Source organism: Typopeltis vanoorti, chromosome 6 (assembly GCF_054136105.1).
Source record: "Typopeltis vanoorti isolate ZY-2024b chromosome 6, IOZ_Tvanoo_1.0, whole genome shotgun sequence".
Lineage (NCBI taxonomy): Eukaryota > Metazoa > Arthropoda > Arachnida > Uropygi > Thelyphonidae > Typopeltis > Typopeltis vanoorti.
In genome coordinates, this window is record NC_143554.1 from 105,605,759 (window position 1) to 105,622,341 (window position 16,583).

The window sequence follows — 16,583 nt, forward strand, 5'->3', positions numbered from 1 at the left end:
AGTGCAGAAAAATTTATTTAATTATAATTTCAAAATGAAAGTAGCTGAAATTATGACAGTGCTTAATTTCACAATTTTTATGCACTGACATAAGTTCACTTAATTACTTCCAATAATACATTGGTAGCCTTTGCTTCTCTTGTCAGTGACAACATAACAAATCATCTCGATACTAACATTAGCACCAACATTTCAACACCTAACAGCTCATATGAAATTATAATTAACCTCTAATATCTAACTGAATAAATGTATTTATATTTAAGGAAGACTTCAGTAGCCATAGATAAAAATAACAACAATGTCAATACATCTTGCTCATCACATACAAAAATAAACAGATGTTTAACTAATTACTTTTATAAAATGCCTTATTACTAATATCTTTTAATTCATTTTTATTAAGACTCAATTTTGTAATTATGTAATATTCTTATATTAATCCTGTTCAAATGTACCATTTTTATATATGCGAGGAGAAAAGTATTTTTACCTTCTTTCTTTCTTGCATGCAGTCCTATCAATGTGCCCATTAGTAAATCACTCCCTCCACTCCACGTGGTTTAACTCTCATCATCATCATATTCCTGCCATGTACCCACAAGGGGTGTACAGGATATGATAGTACTACATGAAAAAATTATATCATTACTAACTTCCTATCTACAATTTTCCTCCAAATCAGTCTGTTACTTGTCAAGACTCCAACATTATCAGATCTTATATTTCTATCGTCTAAGGCACTTTGTACCGTATCAATCCACCTATATCTTGGTCTTCCACTGGGTTGTTTTGCTGTCAACCTGGCAGAGAACACTTGTTTTGCTAATCTTTCCTCGCCCATTCTGTCAGCATCCAGGAATACTTGACATGGTCAGCATTCCTGGATGCTGACAATGTCAAGTTCTTTCCTAATATCCTCGTTTTTAATATGATATTGCCATTGATGCCATCTGTTCATGCCTATAATCTTTCTCAGGACTCTCATATCTGCGGCCTCTAGTCTTTGGTCAAATGTTTTACTTCTGACCCAGCTCTCAGATCCATAAGTTAAAACTGGTTTGAACACTGTCTTGTATACAGCTAATTTAGTGTTCTGACTAATTTCTCTCTTATTCCATATGAATTTATTCAATGTCTATTTCTATATTTAATTTACCATCTTCATTTAAAATCATGCCTAAGTAGCTGAAATGTTTTACTTGTTCCACAGGTTGTCCATTCACAACAAGGTTGACATTTTCAATGATTCTGCCTATTTTCATTGTCTTTGTCTTTTTATTGCTGACCTTCATACCATATCTATTACAACAGCTATTCAATTTAGTCAGAGAATCTTGCAGACTTGTAGCGGATTTATTTAGAAGTATAACATCATCCGCATAAACCAAAGAGCTGACATTAACATCTCCAATTCTGATATCATGTTTAATACCACTTTCCTTCATAATGTGATCCATATAGATAATGAATAACAGAGGGGGGATAATGTACATCCTTGTCTCACACCAGATTTAACATTAAACCATCTTCCTGTACTTCCTTCAATTCTGACTGCTGACTTACAACTCAAATAAAGACTAAGTATTGCTTGATATAATGCCCCATTGACACCATATAACTGTAGCGTATTGAATAGCTTCTCTCTTGGCACCTTGTCATATGCCTTTTCTAAATCGACAAAACTTAAATACAGATCTTTGTTATATTCCCATGCTTTCTTGACTATTTGTCGTAAAGTGAAGATCTGATCCTGACAGCTTCTGTTTGGCCTGAATCCAGCTTGTTCTTCACCAAGCTTTTCTTCCACAATTCTTCTCAACTGTTTCTCAAGTATACTTGCATAGATCTTACCAGGAACGCTCAGTAGGGAAATACCTCTGTAATTCTCACATTCAGTTTTATTTCCCTTTTTATATATGGGTACTATGAGAGCTCTACTCCAATCATCAGGAATTCGTCCCTCTGTCCAGGCTTTCTGAACTATGCAGTGCAGCCACTGTAAGACTCTTATACCACCATACTTCAGCATTTCTGGTCGAATATCATCTACTCCAGCTGCCTTTCCACATTTCAAGCCTTTGATGGCTTTTTCTACTTCAAGTATGGATATATATTCCTGACTGCATGCCTGGTCAGTGTTTTTTACCACTGTGCTGTCATGACTGCTTGTTTCATTTAGCAGTTTTTCAAAGTAATTACTCCATACTTCAAGGATATCTTTTTCTCCAGTTTTCATGTCACCTTTATCATCTCTAACTCCTTTTACAGCACTCTTTCCTCCATTCCTAAGCTTCTTCAACAACCTCCAGAATATTTTGCCACCTTCTTGATATTTATTTTCTATGTTCTTGCCGAAGTCCTCCCATGACTTTTGTTTAGCTAGTTTTACACAGTGTTTAGCATTCTTGCATTTGTGTCTATATTCTCTAAGAGCACAAGCTGACTTATTTGACAGGAACTTTTGATATGCTTTCTTCTTTTCCTTCACTGCCTCTTTAACTTCCTGTGCCCACCAGGGAGTTCTGATTTTTTTTATCCTTGCAGACAACCTCACCACATGCCTCTCTGGCAAAATCAATCAATGTTTTCTTCAGAGTTTGCCACTGAATCTCCAAGGTTTGATTCCTGTTCTCAAACTCTTTCATTTTTTCTTCAATAATCTTTGTGTATTTTAGTCTACAGTTCACATCTGAGAGCTGCTCAACTTTTATTCGCTTTAAAACTTTCTTACATGTTATTCTTTTCAATATGAAATTCAATTTTATCCTGCTCAAGACTAAATAGTGATCACTTCCAATTTAAAATCCTCTGTACACCCTAGTGTCCTGCACCAGGGAGAAAACATCACTATCAACAATAACATAGTCAATGAGACTTTTCTTATTCCTAGCCTCTTCTCTCCATGTGAATTTGTGCACATTTTTATGTTGGAACATGGTGTTAGTAATAAGCAGTCCATGTCCTGAGCAGAAATCCAACAGATATTTGCCATTGTTATTAGCTTTGCTCTTTTCTCCAAATTTTCCCAAAATATTTTTGTATGTCTCACAGTCATTTCCTACTCTGCTATTTAGATCCCCAACAAGGACCAACTTTTCCTTTTTCACTGTGTCAGTTGCTTTTTCTAAAGCCTCAAAAAATTCCTCCACTTCTACCTTAGTAGAACCTTCTGTGGGACCATAGGCACAAATAAGTCTTATTGTCCAGTTCCCCATTCTCATATTTGACCACATTACTCTACCTGAGACTGACTGCCATTCAAGAAGATTAGCCTTGTATTTTGTGTTGAATACTATGATTACTCCTTCTTTTCCTTGATTGTCATTGCCTGAATATAACATTTTGTATTTATTGCTCAGAAAGATTCACCAGTTTTTGTCTTTTTTGTTTCAGTCACCCCTATTATGTCGATCTGGTACTTATCTAATTCCTCAGCTAGCTCCATTTCTTTGCCATTTAGGCTTCTTACGTTGATAGTACCGATCTTTAACTCTGGTGATGTTGAGTTGGGGTTTGTTTTCAGATTTGTTCTAGTAGCTGACTTTTCGCTGTTCACCCTAGTTCCCTGGCGAAAACAACGGGGGCCTTGTTTAACCGGGCGACGCCCCAGCTGGCATGAAATTTTGTCATGTCGTACCATCATTTTTTATTTTGGTTTAACTAATAAGAATACAGTTTGGTCGGCTAAATCCCAAATTGCCAGCCCATCCTAGTTTGTTCAGTATCCAAGTAGATACCCAACAGGGTGCACCACGAGAAGGTGAGGATTGGACATTAGGTCAGAAGCCCTGGTCAGTTCTCCGCATTCCTTTTAAAGGCTATGTGGAGGTCTTCTCTCAGTTATACAGCTTTGACCCTTAAGCACCCGATGGTTTAACTCTTAACTTTAAAATAAAGAAAACACGTTATTTCTTCTTGCTCAGTGTCCTCATGTCTGAGAACTCGTGACCCGATAGCCACAATGTCTCTCCATTTCTTTCTGTCTTTTGTTGCAACAGTGGCCAACTCCAAAGTAAGTCCGGTGATCTTTTTAATCTGGTCCAACCATCTTGGTCCTTGGTGTCCTCTTTCTCTTTGTCCTTCCTTTTTGCCCTGGATGACAAGTTTTTCCAGGTTGTCATTATATGTCTTGAAATGTGACTAAATGTTTCAGAATTCTTTCATTTACAAGTAGCCTCCTCTTGATTTTTAATTGACTTATTATACTTTCATTAGGCCTTTTGTCATCCAGGAGACTCTCAACATCCTTCTCCAACACTACATCTCAAAGCTGTTTATCTTGTCCATATTTTTCTTGCTGAGTGTCCAAGACTCAGCACCATAAATGAAAATCGAAAAGACCTAGCTATTGACCAGTCTTGATTTAGTGGTGATAGAAATGTTTCTGTCTTTCCGTATTTTCTGCATTTGCACCATACATTTGCTGACCTCGCCATGGTAATTCTTCTTTGAATTTTTTGACATCTGCTCTTGGTGCTTATTAGAGCTCCAAAGTAAAATGAATTCATCCACCTTCTCGAAGTCAATGTTGTGGGCAAAATTGTCATTTCATCTATGGTCAAGTATTTTGTTTCATCATGATTAATTCTTAAACCATATTTCAGGCTTTCCCATTCAACTCTTTTAATGAAAGACTCCAATTCTCCTTTGTCCATTTTTATCCAATAATGTCATTCTTCCACAATCATTCCTTCTCCTACTGACCACATAATGCAAGAATTCCTTAGGATTTTCTTTGAATTTCAGGGCCAATCTCTTCTCATATTCCATTTTTGCCTTCCTTATCATACCAGTCACTCTCCTCGCCTGAGTCTTATATTCTTCATGCATCTGCTCTCCACCTCTCATCTTATATCTCTTCCATAACCCCTTTTTCACTTACGGTATAAACTTGCCATTGCTGCTAACAAATATTCCTTCACCAGTTCACAAGCACTGATGATATCTCACCCTTCTAATTCTTACATCCATGTAATTGTCTGCAAGCTGATGTGTAAGATTATTTTAATCATCTGCTTTTTTCTTTTCCTTGACTGCCTTTTTAACTTCCTGAATCCATCATGGAATTCTGATTTTTCTCTCCTTGCAGACAACCTCATCATGTGACTCTCTGGCTGAGTCACTCAATATTTTCTTCTGGGTTTGCCACTGAATCTCCAAGGTTTGTTTCTTGTTTTCAATTTCTTTCAATTTTTCCTTGAACAATGCTTATGTATTTGAGTCCACTCTGAAACTTTGATTCATTTTAAAACTTTCATGCACACACTTCTTTTCAATATGATATTCAATTTTATACTGCTCAACACTAAATGGTGATCACTTTCTATTTCAAATTCTCATATCAGTGGATATGGGGCTAGTAGTATGTATAGGGAGATGGCTGATGGACAGACACCAGAGAGTTATATATGATAGAATGCCACTACTACTACTCTTTAATTTGTATATAAATGACATAGGGAAAGGTTTAAGAGGGATATTCAGTTGCTTGGCAATGATGAAAAGCTGGGGAAAGTAATAGTTGATAAAGGTAGTGTAGATATTCCTGCAGGATGATTTAAATAAATTGGCATTGTGGGCAAAGGATAATGATTGTCAATTTAATGTTGCAAAATGTAAGGTTATGCACTTTGTTGAAATGGTTGCATATGGTGTATCACTTGTCAGCCTGGTTGGCCGAGTGGTTAGAGTATCTGCTTTCCAGCAAAAAGGCTGTTAGTTCAAATCCCGCTGTGGGCATGGATGTTTGTGCTTGTTCTGTGGAAATACTAGTGGTGGTGGTTGTTAGTAGATGGCATTGATGTAGTCGTGGTCAGTTGGTGGATTGAGTGGTTGAGGCAGAGTTTGTAGAGCAGTATCCTCCCTCCCTTGGACTCCCTAGAGGTGTCATGTAATAATAATAATAATAATATTGATGGTATTTGTTTGTAGGAAATTGATGAGGCTAAGGACCTGGGGAAAACGGTGAACAAAGAGTTAAAGTTCACAAAGCATATTGCAAAAGTTGGTAAACTAGCTCAATGAATTACTTGGGTGTTGAAAAACATGCTAACAAGAAAAGATAAAGAAGCTTTTATCCCTCTTTTTAAGGTTATCATTCAGCCACATCTTGACAGTACTGCACACAGATTTCGGCACCTGGGTTTCTTGGGGGGAGATTCAGAGACAAGTGACCAAGATGGTAACAGGTCTGTGGAATGCTCCCTGTGAGGGTAGGTTGAAGGTTTGTGGGTTACAAAGTTGAGTTAATAAGCAGAAAAGAGGTGGCATGATAAAAACTTTTAAGATATTAAAGGGATTTTATAAAATTGATGCAAGTGATATTTTTCAATATATGACAAATAGTCAGATAACTAGGGGACCATCCATAAAAGTTGTATAATAGTGTGGTTAGTAGGGGTATGCAGACCATTTTTTTTTTTTTTGCATGGAGAGTGGTGAGTAAGTGGAAGGATTGCCAGAATTGGTTGTGAGTTTCCTGATAGTGAATGGATTTCAAGGAGAGGTATGATATGATTTGTGTGTATGATGATTGATTTAGGTCTCCTGCAATGAGTCTCTGGACTCCATGGAGATCCCATAAATAATAATAATATACTCTTGTGTCCTGAACCAGTAGACAATCATTGCTATCAACAATAACATAGTGAGACCTCTTATTTCTTGAATCTTTTCTCAATGCGAATTTGTGCACATTTTTATGTTGGCACATGGTATTAGTAATAACTCGTTGATGTCCGTAACTGAAAACTAGCAAGTACTTTCCATTATTGTTAGCTTTGTTCTTTTCTTCAAATTTTCCTAGAACATTTTTATATGTCTTGTAATAATTTCTTCTTCTGCTGTTTAGAACTCCAACAAGAACAAACTTTTTCTTTTTCATTGTGTCAGGTGCCTTTTCTAATGCTTCGAAAAATTCCTGAACTTGTTTCTTAATAGAACCTCTTCAGTGACCATAGTCACAAATAAGTCTCATTGTCTCCAGTTTTCCATTCTGATATTTGTCCATATTGTTCAACTTGGATATTGCTTGCCATTCAAGAAAATTATCCTCATATTTAGTGTTCAATACCATAGCTATTCTTTCTTTTTCCTGATTGTTATTGCCTGATCTTGTATTTATTGCTTAGAAAGAGCTCACCTGTTTTTGTCTTCTTTGTTTTGATGACACCTATTATGTTAATTTGGTACTTATCCATTTCTTTTGCTGGTTCTATTTCTTTTCCATTGATGCTTCTTTTGTTGATGGTGCCAAGCTTGCACTCTGGTGATGTTGAGTAGGATTTGTTCCAGTAGTTGACTTTTTGTTGTTCATTCTGCTTCCATGATGAAAACAATGGAGAGACTTGTTTAACCAGGATACGTCCCAGCAGGCATGAAATTCTACCATGTGGTGCCATCATTTGGCATTATGGTTTAAGCCAATAAGAATACAATTTGGTTGGTAAATCCTAAATTGCCATCCCATTTTCATTCATTCAGTATCCAGGATGGGCTGGCAATTGGCAATAACAGGGTGCTCTATGAGAAGGTGAAGATGGAACAAGATCTGAAGCCCTGTTCAGTTCAATGCCTTCCTTAAAAGGCAACATTTAGGTCTCTTGCCAGTTATCTAGTATTAAGCATTAGGCACCTGGGGATGCTTAGACATCTATTATTACATTTTTAATGTTAATAATAGTTAAAAATATAGTTTTATTGTTAATTATAGTTAACAATATAGCACAGTGTGATATCTGTATTTTTTTTTTTTTTAATTACAGAATTATTCCAACCTGAAAATATACCTCCCTCCAGAAATGGCATTCAATCCTCCAAAGGTAATTAAGGAAATCTTTTATGATAAATTATTACAGAACTTGCTAATGTCATCCTTCATCTAGAAAAAAAGAAAATGTCAATACATTATATGGAAATGGAATGATTTTTTTATTTATTGTTATGCATCCTCTGTTCAAAAAGAAACCGAACTTTTCGAAAATAGAAGAAACTAATGGTGCTATCTGTTGTATCTTTTTTTGTTGTTGAAAGTGGCAACCTTCATTAGTGTTGTGTCAACTGTTTATGACATTCGTTTCATTGGAAACCGAGTTATAGTGCCAAGAGTGACAGTGTGTTTTGACGAACGGTCAGAGAATGAATTTCAAACAGAGAGCTGCGATTGACTTATGTGTTAAACTTGGTAAAAGTTTTACCGAAACGCATCAAATGCTTCAAAAAGCATATGGTGGTAAATGCTTATCCTGTATACTCAAGTTTATGGGTGGTTTAAGCAATTTCAAAGTGGATATGAGACGCTTGAGTACGACGAAAAGCCGGGCCATCCAAAAACTGGACTGAGCGAAGTTAACATCCAAAAAGTGCGTGATTTCATCAAAGAAAATCTGAAATAGTCTGTGAGATTGATTGAAGATGAATTGGCGATTCCAAAATCAACTATGCACAACATTTTGACCGAGAGTTTGGGTCTTCATAAATTGAATTCGTGATTTGTTCCCCGCAACTTGACCAACGACCAAAAAATTTATCAAATTGAACACTGCAAGGACCTCACTAAAACCGCTCGTAAGGACTCAAACTTCCTTGAAATGATCATTACTGGTGACGAAACGAGGTGTTTTGAGTATGAGCCCGAAACTAAGTGCTGAGTGGAGACCACCAGAAGATGGACATCCGAAAAAAAGTCACTTGGAGAAGTCAAAAGTAAAGACAACGCTGATTTGTTTCTACAATTCCAAGGGCATTTCCACAAAGAATTCATTCTGCTGACCAAATAGTCAATGGTGAGTTTTATCTCAAAGTTTTGAAGCAATTGATAGCAAGAATTCATCGCGTATGGCATGAATATTGTGATGCAGGCAGCTGGTCACTTTTGCACGATAATGCACTATCTCATCGTTCGAACATTGTGAGACAGTTTTTGAGCAAAAACCAAGTTTGTGTGTTGGATTCACCTGATTTAGCAACCTGTGACTTCTTTCTCTTCCCCTGACTTCATTTGCTGATGAAAGGAAAGAGATACGACACCATTCAAAATGTTCAAGCGGCAGTAACCACGACCCTCAACAGTATCCCAAAAACCGATATAAAAAAACTCATTTAACAAATTAATTGACCGTGTCAAACCTGTATCGAAACTGAGGGAGAGTATATTGATTGAAATAAATGATTTGAATAATTATAATTAGCTTCTGTTTTATTTTCTATCAAAAGTTCGGTTTCTTTTTGGAGAGAGGGTGTACATCAAGAACCATGACGCTTATGTTTCAGAATATTCTAAATGTTGAAACTGATATTTATGCTATTTGTTACATTTCTCTGCAGCTTGGAGATATGTGGTTTAATTTTTTTTTTTTTTTTTTTTTTTTTTTTTTTTTTTTTTTTTTTTTTTTTAAATAGACACATCAGGTTACACCACTTGTATCAGACTTTTCTTTTTCCATAGTGAAATTGATGGGTGAAGGCTGTTGATTTTGGGTAAAATGGTAGGCAGATTTGCTTCTAAAGCCTACCAGATGGCAAACACAGCATCTATATATTGAACCCAAAAGGAAGGTTAGGGTTGTATTGAAGAGAATAGGGATTCCTCAAGATGCTCTAAGAAGAAATTGGCAAGTGCATGGTGACAAGGGACTTCCCATGGCAATTCCTAAATCTTTTTACAGAATTGGTTTCTGCAGATGAAATAGCCTGAGTGCATCAGTTTTGCTTCAGTATTTGGCATTTTGAAAATATTCACTTCAATTCAATCAGAAGAAAGATTTGGCTGGCCAAAGCAGAAGAAATTCCTGTTCAAGCATCATAACACACACACAACAAATCAGGACCCCTCCCCTTATCTTGCACAATTATTTCCTAGGGGCTTGTTTTTGTATAGGCACATAATGCAGTGATGTTGTCTCTGTTTTTTTTTTTTTTTTTTTTTTTCATCAATCCGATGGGAAAAAAAAAAATGGTTGGTTAGTTGGAGAAGCAATTCTACTTTACTGGGTAATAAGTGATAATAGAACAAGGTGGTTTCCTGTTATCTTTCTTGCCAACAGTAAGTATTTTATGTCTATAGATGTGGAATGTCATGGGGCTTTTTTTTTTTTTGCCTGTTTTGAGGGACAGAAAACCCAAGTTTCAGTAGGGGGAACTCTGTATGAGACTGGCTAATTCACCTTTGATTGAAAAGTCATAATAAAGGTTCTTCACATCATAAACAGGATTTGAACTCAGATCTTTCCAACCTAAGAGCTGCACTAAAACCAACCTAGCTGCAGAGTCTCTTGTTTAATTATACATTCTTAAAATTTGTTTATATTATTATGTCTTAAAATACTGAAAAAGAGTATGGGTTTGGCCAGTAATAATAAACCAAGCCATGTTTAGAACTTTTATTTTATGATTTAAGAGTCAAAATTTGCAAAATCTAAAATACGCAAAAAAATAGAGCATTAAAGTATTCATTCAATCAACAACAATTTAAATACATTAAGTTCAAATCAGTGCTTTTTAATGGAACCACTACTCAATTTATTGGAACCTGTTGAGGAAATTACAAAAATCAGCAGTTTAAATGTTGCTTTAATTTCAAAAGTGCTTCCAATTATTAAGATTCTGAAAATGTAGTTAGCTAAAGATGAAGGTAACACTTTTTTTGGAATAGGAACAATGAAAAACTTTCTCTGTGAAAAAATTGGCCCTTCAGAACGTATACAATTTTCAGACAAAAAATACTAGTGGTGGTGGTGGGCACGTGCCGTTGATGTAGATGATTGGTTGTAGAGGTTCGGTGTAGTGGAGGGGAGTGAGAGTTGTACAGTAGGTGTCCTCCCACGATGAGTCTTTGGACTCCTTGGAGGTGTCACGAATAATAATAATTAATCAAAAGCCTTTGCAAAATCTAAGTATACTGCTATGTATCCCTCTCCTCTGTCCAAGGAAGCCATCACCTTATTGTAATGAGTAGGTAGATTACTAAAACATGACCTCCCTTTAGCAAATCCATGCTGTCCCTCAAAGATAAAACATGACCTCCCTTTAGCAAATCCATGCTGTTCCCTCAAAGATAAAACATGACCTCCCTTTAGCAAAACCATGCTGTCTCTCAAAGATAATACCATTGTTGTCAACCTACTTCTGGATCCTAGTTCTCACCAGCTTCTCCAACACTTAACCACAACACCTGACACACAGATAGGCCTATAATTTGATGCCAGAGTTCTATCACCTTCCTTATGAAGATGGTACAATCTTGTCCACCTTCCACTCCTTTGGAACTCGACTCAGTGCAAGACTCATATTAAAATAATATATCAAGACAGATGCCAACTCCCTGGTACATTCCTTCAGAATACATGGTGATATATTATCAAGTCCCACAGCCTTATTAACATCTAGTTTGCTTAATTCCTCATACACCTCTTGCTCACTTACAGTCAGTCTCTCTCTCCTTCCCCATTATCAACTGCTCTCAATCTCTCTGATGTCACATTTACAAGAATGAAATTCCTTTATGAACTACTCATTTAAGTATCTCCACTATATCTTCCACAGCAGTTGCCCTTATACCATTGTCTTCAGTCACAGGGAAGAAGTTGATATCATTATATTATCAAAAGGAGGTGAGACTGTCAGAAATTCATAATGATGAAAAATGAAGTAAATTATGACATCGTTTTAATGATATCATTTACTGCTGTATTATATTTCAATTAATTTTATTATTATTATTATAAATAATAATAATTTATTACATCAGTTACTCAGTTTACTCAGGGAATCCTGCAGACTTGTAATGGATTTATTATTATTAATATTATTGTTATCATCATCAACAATCCTCCATGGAGTCATCATACTCATTATGAGAAGTTCATTCAAATGGCAACATATTTATCATATTGAACCTTAAAATCCTTAACACTCCCTGCCTTAACAACATATTCCAGTAATGTGTTCTATTCACTCATTCATTAATGGAACCACAGGAATGGAATTCTCCATGTGAAATATCTATTCCTCACACTCCTCTTCACCACACTCTTACACAACTTCCAGGAATGGCCTTTGATGTTTCCTGTCTCACCTTCTACTCTTTTTATAATCCCTGTCTATTAATCCAATAAAATCTCCTTAATATAGGTGAAGATTTGGATGGAGATTAATGCAAAGTTGGGACGAACCATGAAGGGAAGTGAAGATGTTGTGGCCTTACAAGAAAACTTGAATAAATTGAGTGATTGGGCATGGAAATGGGGATGTGAGTTCAATGTTGCAAAATATAAAATTTTTAAATTTGGAAAACAAAAATGGGATGCAAAATTTATGCTTGGTGCGGATATATTGTTGGAGGTGGAAGAAATAAGAGATCTGGGGGGGGGGTGATAATGGATAAGGATCTGAAATTTAGGGAACACATAGCCAAAATTGTGAAGACAACACAAAGGCTTCTGGGAATGATGCAGAGGACACTGACATGTAGAAGTAGGGAGATTCTTGTTCTGTTGTATAAGGCTTTGATTAGGCCACACATGGACTATTGTGCCCAGATTTGGTCACCGGATTTTCAGAAGGATGAAGAGATGTTGGAAAGGGTCAAAGGCGACTGACTAAGGTAGTTTCTGACCTCTAGAATGTCAAGTATGAGGAAAGATTGAGAAGATGTAATTTGCAGAGTCTGGTGGACAGGAGGAAGAGGAGAGATATGATAGAGACCTACAAGTTGGTAAGATGTGTTCAAGGCACACTATGATGAGCTGTGTGTGTGTGATAAAAGGACCTCCCAGATGAGTCTTTGACTCAATGAGGTCTTGGAGTAATAATAATAATAATAACTACTTATACTTCTCTATCATATCACCTGTTTTCCTTCTATTCACCAAACTCTTCAATTCAAATTCCTTTAACCTCTCTTTCCCGATAGTAACATTCTTAAGTTCCTGATAGTGTCTTAGTCACTAGGCTTTCTGAACCCTCTCCAATGTTTCCAACTCACATGAAAACCAGGTGACCAAATCTGAGTACAGGAGTCCAAATGCTGTTTGACCAGTGCTTTATACAGTAGCACAAGAACTCCTTATCCCTGCTTTTTATTATTTTTTTTTTTCATATAAATAAACTTCTTGAGTTAGCTTGTATTGTCATAAAGCTCAAAGAAACACATTTCTGGATCTGGTCTTACATCCATATTGTAAGCAATTTTTCCATATCTGTTAGTGTGCCTTCACTTTATGGTTGTTTTCATGCAGGCTGTTGATTTAATATGTTCTTTTATATAAATGCTTACTATGGTATTTACTGTCAATGCTGCAAGACTGAGTTTGCATAATATACCTGATAAGTTTTGTCCATTTTCTTATTTCTTTAATATCTGTAATTTAATCTCTAGATCGATTATAGTACATTTGCGAGATGGTTCATGTTTTGATTCAAGGGCCATTGTGAATAATATTTAGGAAAAAAACACCAAAAACATGAAAATAAGCACAACAATAATATAGGTATGTTCACAGCAAAAGACATGCAGGAACTGCTGTGGTGCAGCATGTGTAGCTGAGTGAATTTCTTATATATCTATGAATTTACATATCTCAGGATATGTCTGTACTTAGATTTAGCAAAGGCTTTTGATACAAGTTGTGGCTATTAAATAACGAGACAAGGTGCACTGGGAATCATGTACTTGTAGCAGTGGGATATGCTTGTGCCATGAATGACCTTGAATGTTCTAGAAGTAGTTGAGATAAGCATTGTTCGCTGTCGCTCATAGTTAGTCTGTAAGCAGTTATAAAAGAAACACGTGTGAATTCACTTTTCCGGAAACAAAGTTTGCACTGACATCATAGAACGGCTGACAGCAGAGCCAGACTTGTAGGAGAAGATCATCACATGTGATGAGACATTTTTTTTTTTATATCAATGATGCGGTAATGGTTGAATAGGCACCAGAGGATCAGACAGTTAACCAACATTATTACCTTGAGGTTCTGGCCAAGCTGAGAGAATGAGTGAGGAAGAGATCCGATCTATGGAAGAACAATGCTTGGATTCTCCATCAGGACAACACTCCAGCCCACAGTGCACTGTCTGTAAAGCAGTATCTGACTGATAAGAAGATCCCACTGTTGGACCATCACCCTTACTCGCCAGACTTAGCTTCATGTGACTTTTACCTTTTTCCAAAGTTGAAATCCGCATTGACGGGCACCCATTTTCAGTCAGTAGATGAGGCAAAGGAGAAAAGGGCAGCACTACTGAAGCAGATAACACCTGATGACTTGCAGCACTGCTTCCAATGGAAAATTCGTATGCAACAGTGTATCGATAGAGGAGGGGAGTATGTTGAAGGGGAAACAGTTAAGTTGTACAGTTGTAATAATAAACCGCATTTTTGCAACCAGTCTTGTTATTTAATAGTCATGCCTCGTAGATTGCAGAACCACCAGTTGGTAAATAAATTGGAGCTGATGGTATTGGATGCTAGATTAGTGAGTTGAATTAGTGACTGGCTCTCAGGTAGGTATCAGCAAGTTTTGTATAGGATTCAGTATCCCTGAAAAGGAAAGTGACTTGGGACTATTGTTTGGGACTGGTCTAACTGGTGATATACAACTGTTTGCAGATGATGCAAAACTGGGGAGAGTGATGAAGCATCAAGCAAATGTTGTGGCCTTAGAAGAGGACTTGAATAGTTTGTATGAGTAGGCAAATATGTGGAACTGTCAGGTCAGTATTGAAAAGTATAAGGTTCTGAAATTTGGTAGGCAACAATGATATACCTACCAAATTTCCCCACCAAGTGTATACTATTTGGTATACACTTGGTGAGGAAATGGTATACACTAAGTGTATACCATTTGGTATACACTTAGTGGAGAAATTTTGGTGGAGGTGAGGGGACAAGAGACCTGAGAATGGTGGTGGACAAGGATCTGAAGTTCAGTGGTTACATTGCACAAGTTGTGAAGTCATCACATCGAATTATGGCAATTATGCAGAGGACCTTAACATGCAGAAATAAAGAGGTTGTGGTTTCTTTGTATAAGGCCTTGAACAGGCCTCACATGGATTATGGTACACAGATTTAGTACACTCTTTTTCATAGTGATGAGAATATATAAGAAAGTGTCCAGAGAAGACTAAATTGGTAACTAGTCTTTAGGATATGGGATATATGAAAGCAGGAAGGAATGCAATTTTCAAAGCCTCGTGAATTGGAGGAAGAGAGGATGTATGATTGAGATGTTTAAGTTGGTAAGGGATTGTTACCTGGTTAATGTGGAAAAATGTTTTCATAGAATGGGAGAATAGAGTAGAACAAGGGGGCATCCATCCTTGCAATCAGTCACTATAAGGAGGGTGTGAGAAAAGGAATAAGGAGTTCTTTGCATGGTGAGTGGAATACATTGCCTGACAGTGCGATGAATACATTGAATGAGTATAAAACATGATTTGATGGGCTTTGTGTGTTACAGTGTGAACCTCCGATGATAAGTTTTTACTCCGTGGAGGTCTAGTGTTAATAATATTTAATTGCATTTATTCTGTACTATGTTTCTATGCACTTTGAAGTTTAACAAATAAATAATAATAATTTTTCATTGTTTAGAAGTGTGGAATGCAAATAGAAACTATCGGAACCAAGCAAACAGAGACTGTCGGGACCAAAATGGTTAATTCACCTGATAGATCTAGTCAGTCATCAGAAAATAAATTAAGAGGTAATAACAAAAGTGGGAAATCTAATGATACCGATTTGGAAAACGACCCAGATGCTAAACTTAATAAAGAAAAAAAATACATATCCAAGGAAAATGAAGAACCTCTTGGCATCTCTAAAAATAATAGGTTTGTTTGTTTGTTTTAGATTTTAATTTTAATGTTGTTGTTTTTTTTTACTCTTTAATATAATGAATAAATAAGATTAATAGAAAATAAAAAAAAATGATTTAAGTCTCCTTTCTGAATTTTGCTAATTTCTTTGGTGGACATTCTGAAGTCAGATATAGTTAACTCTCACTTCAACAGATTATGAAGAAATTCTAGTCAGATTTAATGATTGATACGATATTAAATGAAATCTGTCACTGTAGCAAACTATTCCTTTGGTCTTCCTGAGTTTGTTATGATGAGATTCAACTGTTGCAAGTTTTTGTTTTTTATTGATAGCATATTTTAGTTTCTGCACAATATGCTTCAAACCATGACCTTGAGTTCCTAGCATATCTTTAATTGGACAGGGATGCTAAGGATCTCTGGGTAGCATATGATCAATGTTCATGATGAAGAGATGAGAAAAAAATACAGCAAATCATCTAGAGAGAGAGAGAGAGAGAAAAATATGCTAGGAGTGTAAAGAAATACCAGTGTAGATTGTAACTTGGAATATGAGAATAATGTTGAAAATATGGAAATTAGAAGAATTAAAAGATTTTCTTTTAGTCTGTTTCTAAAAAAGAACTAAAAGAAAATGATGTGGGTTTGTTCTAAGAAAAGACTGGGGAAAGAAAGTAAAAAATACAACCTGGGTGACAGAATATTGATGACAACCTTAACAACAATTGCAGTGGATCTTTTTTGTAATTCAGATGTAC

General features: G+C 36.2%; 1 protein-coding gene across 1 annotated transcript in view; it reads left to right on the plus strand.

Moving 5' to 3' along the window:
* Positions 1-16,052, plus strand: part of LOC150105771 (sister chromatid cohesion protein PDS5 homolog B-like) — a 699,562-nt gene extending 683,510 nt beyond the window's left edge. The window contains exons 26-28 of the mRNA XM_090394553.1: positions 7,767-7,823; positions 15,599-15,710; positions 16,018-16,052. Of these exons, the coding sequence (XP_090250679.1) occupies positions 7,767-7,823; positions 15,599-15,710; positions 16,018-16,052 (204 nt within the window). The remainder of the gene's footprint in view (positions 1-7,766; positions 7,824-15,598; positions 15,711-16,017) is intronic.
* The last annotated feature ends 531 nt before the right edge of the window (positions 16,053-16,583 follow it).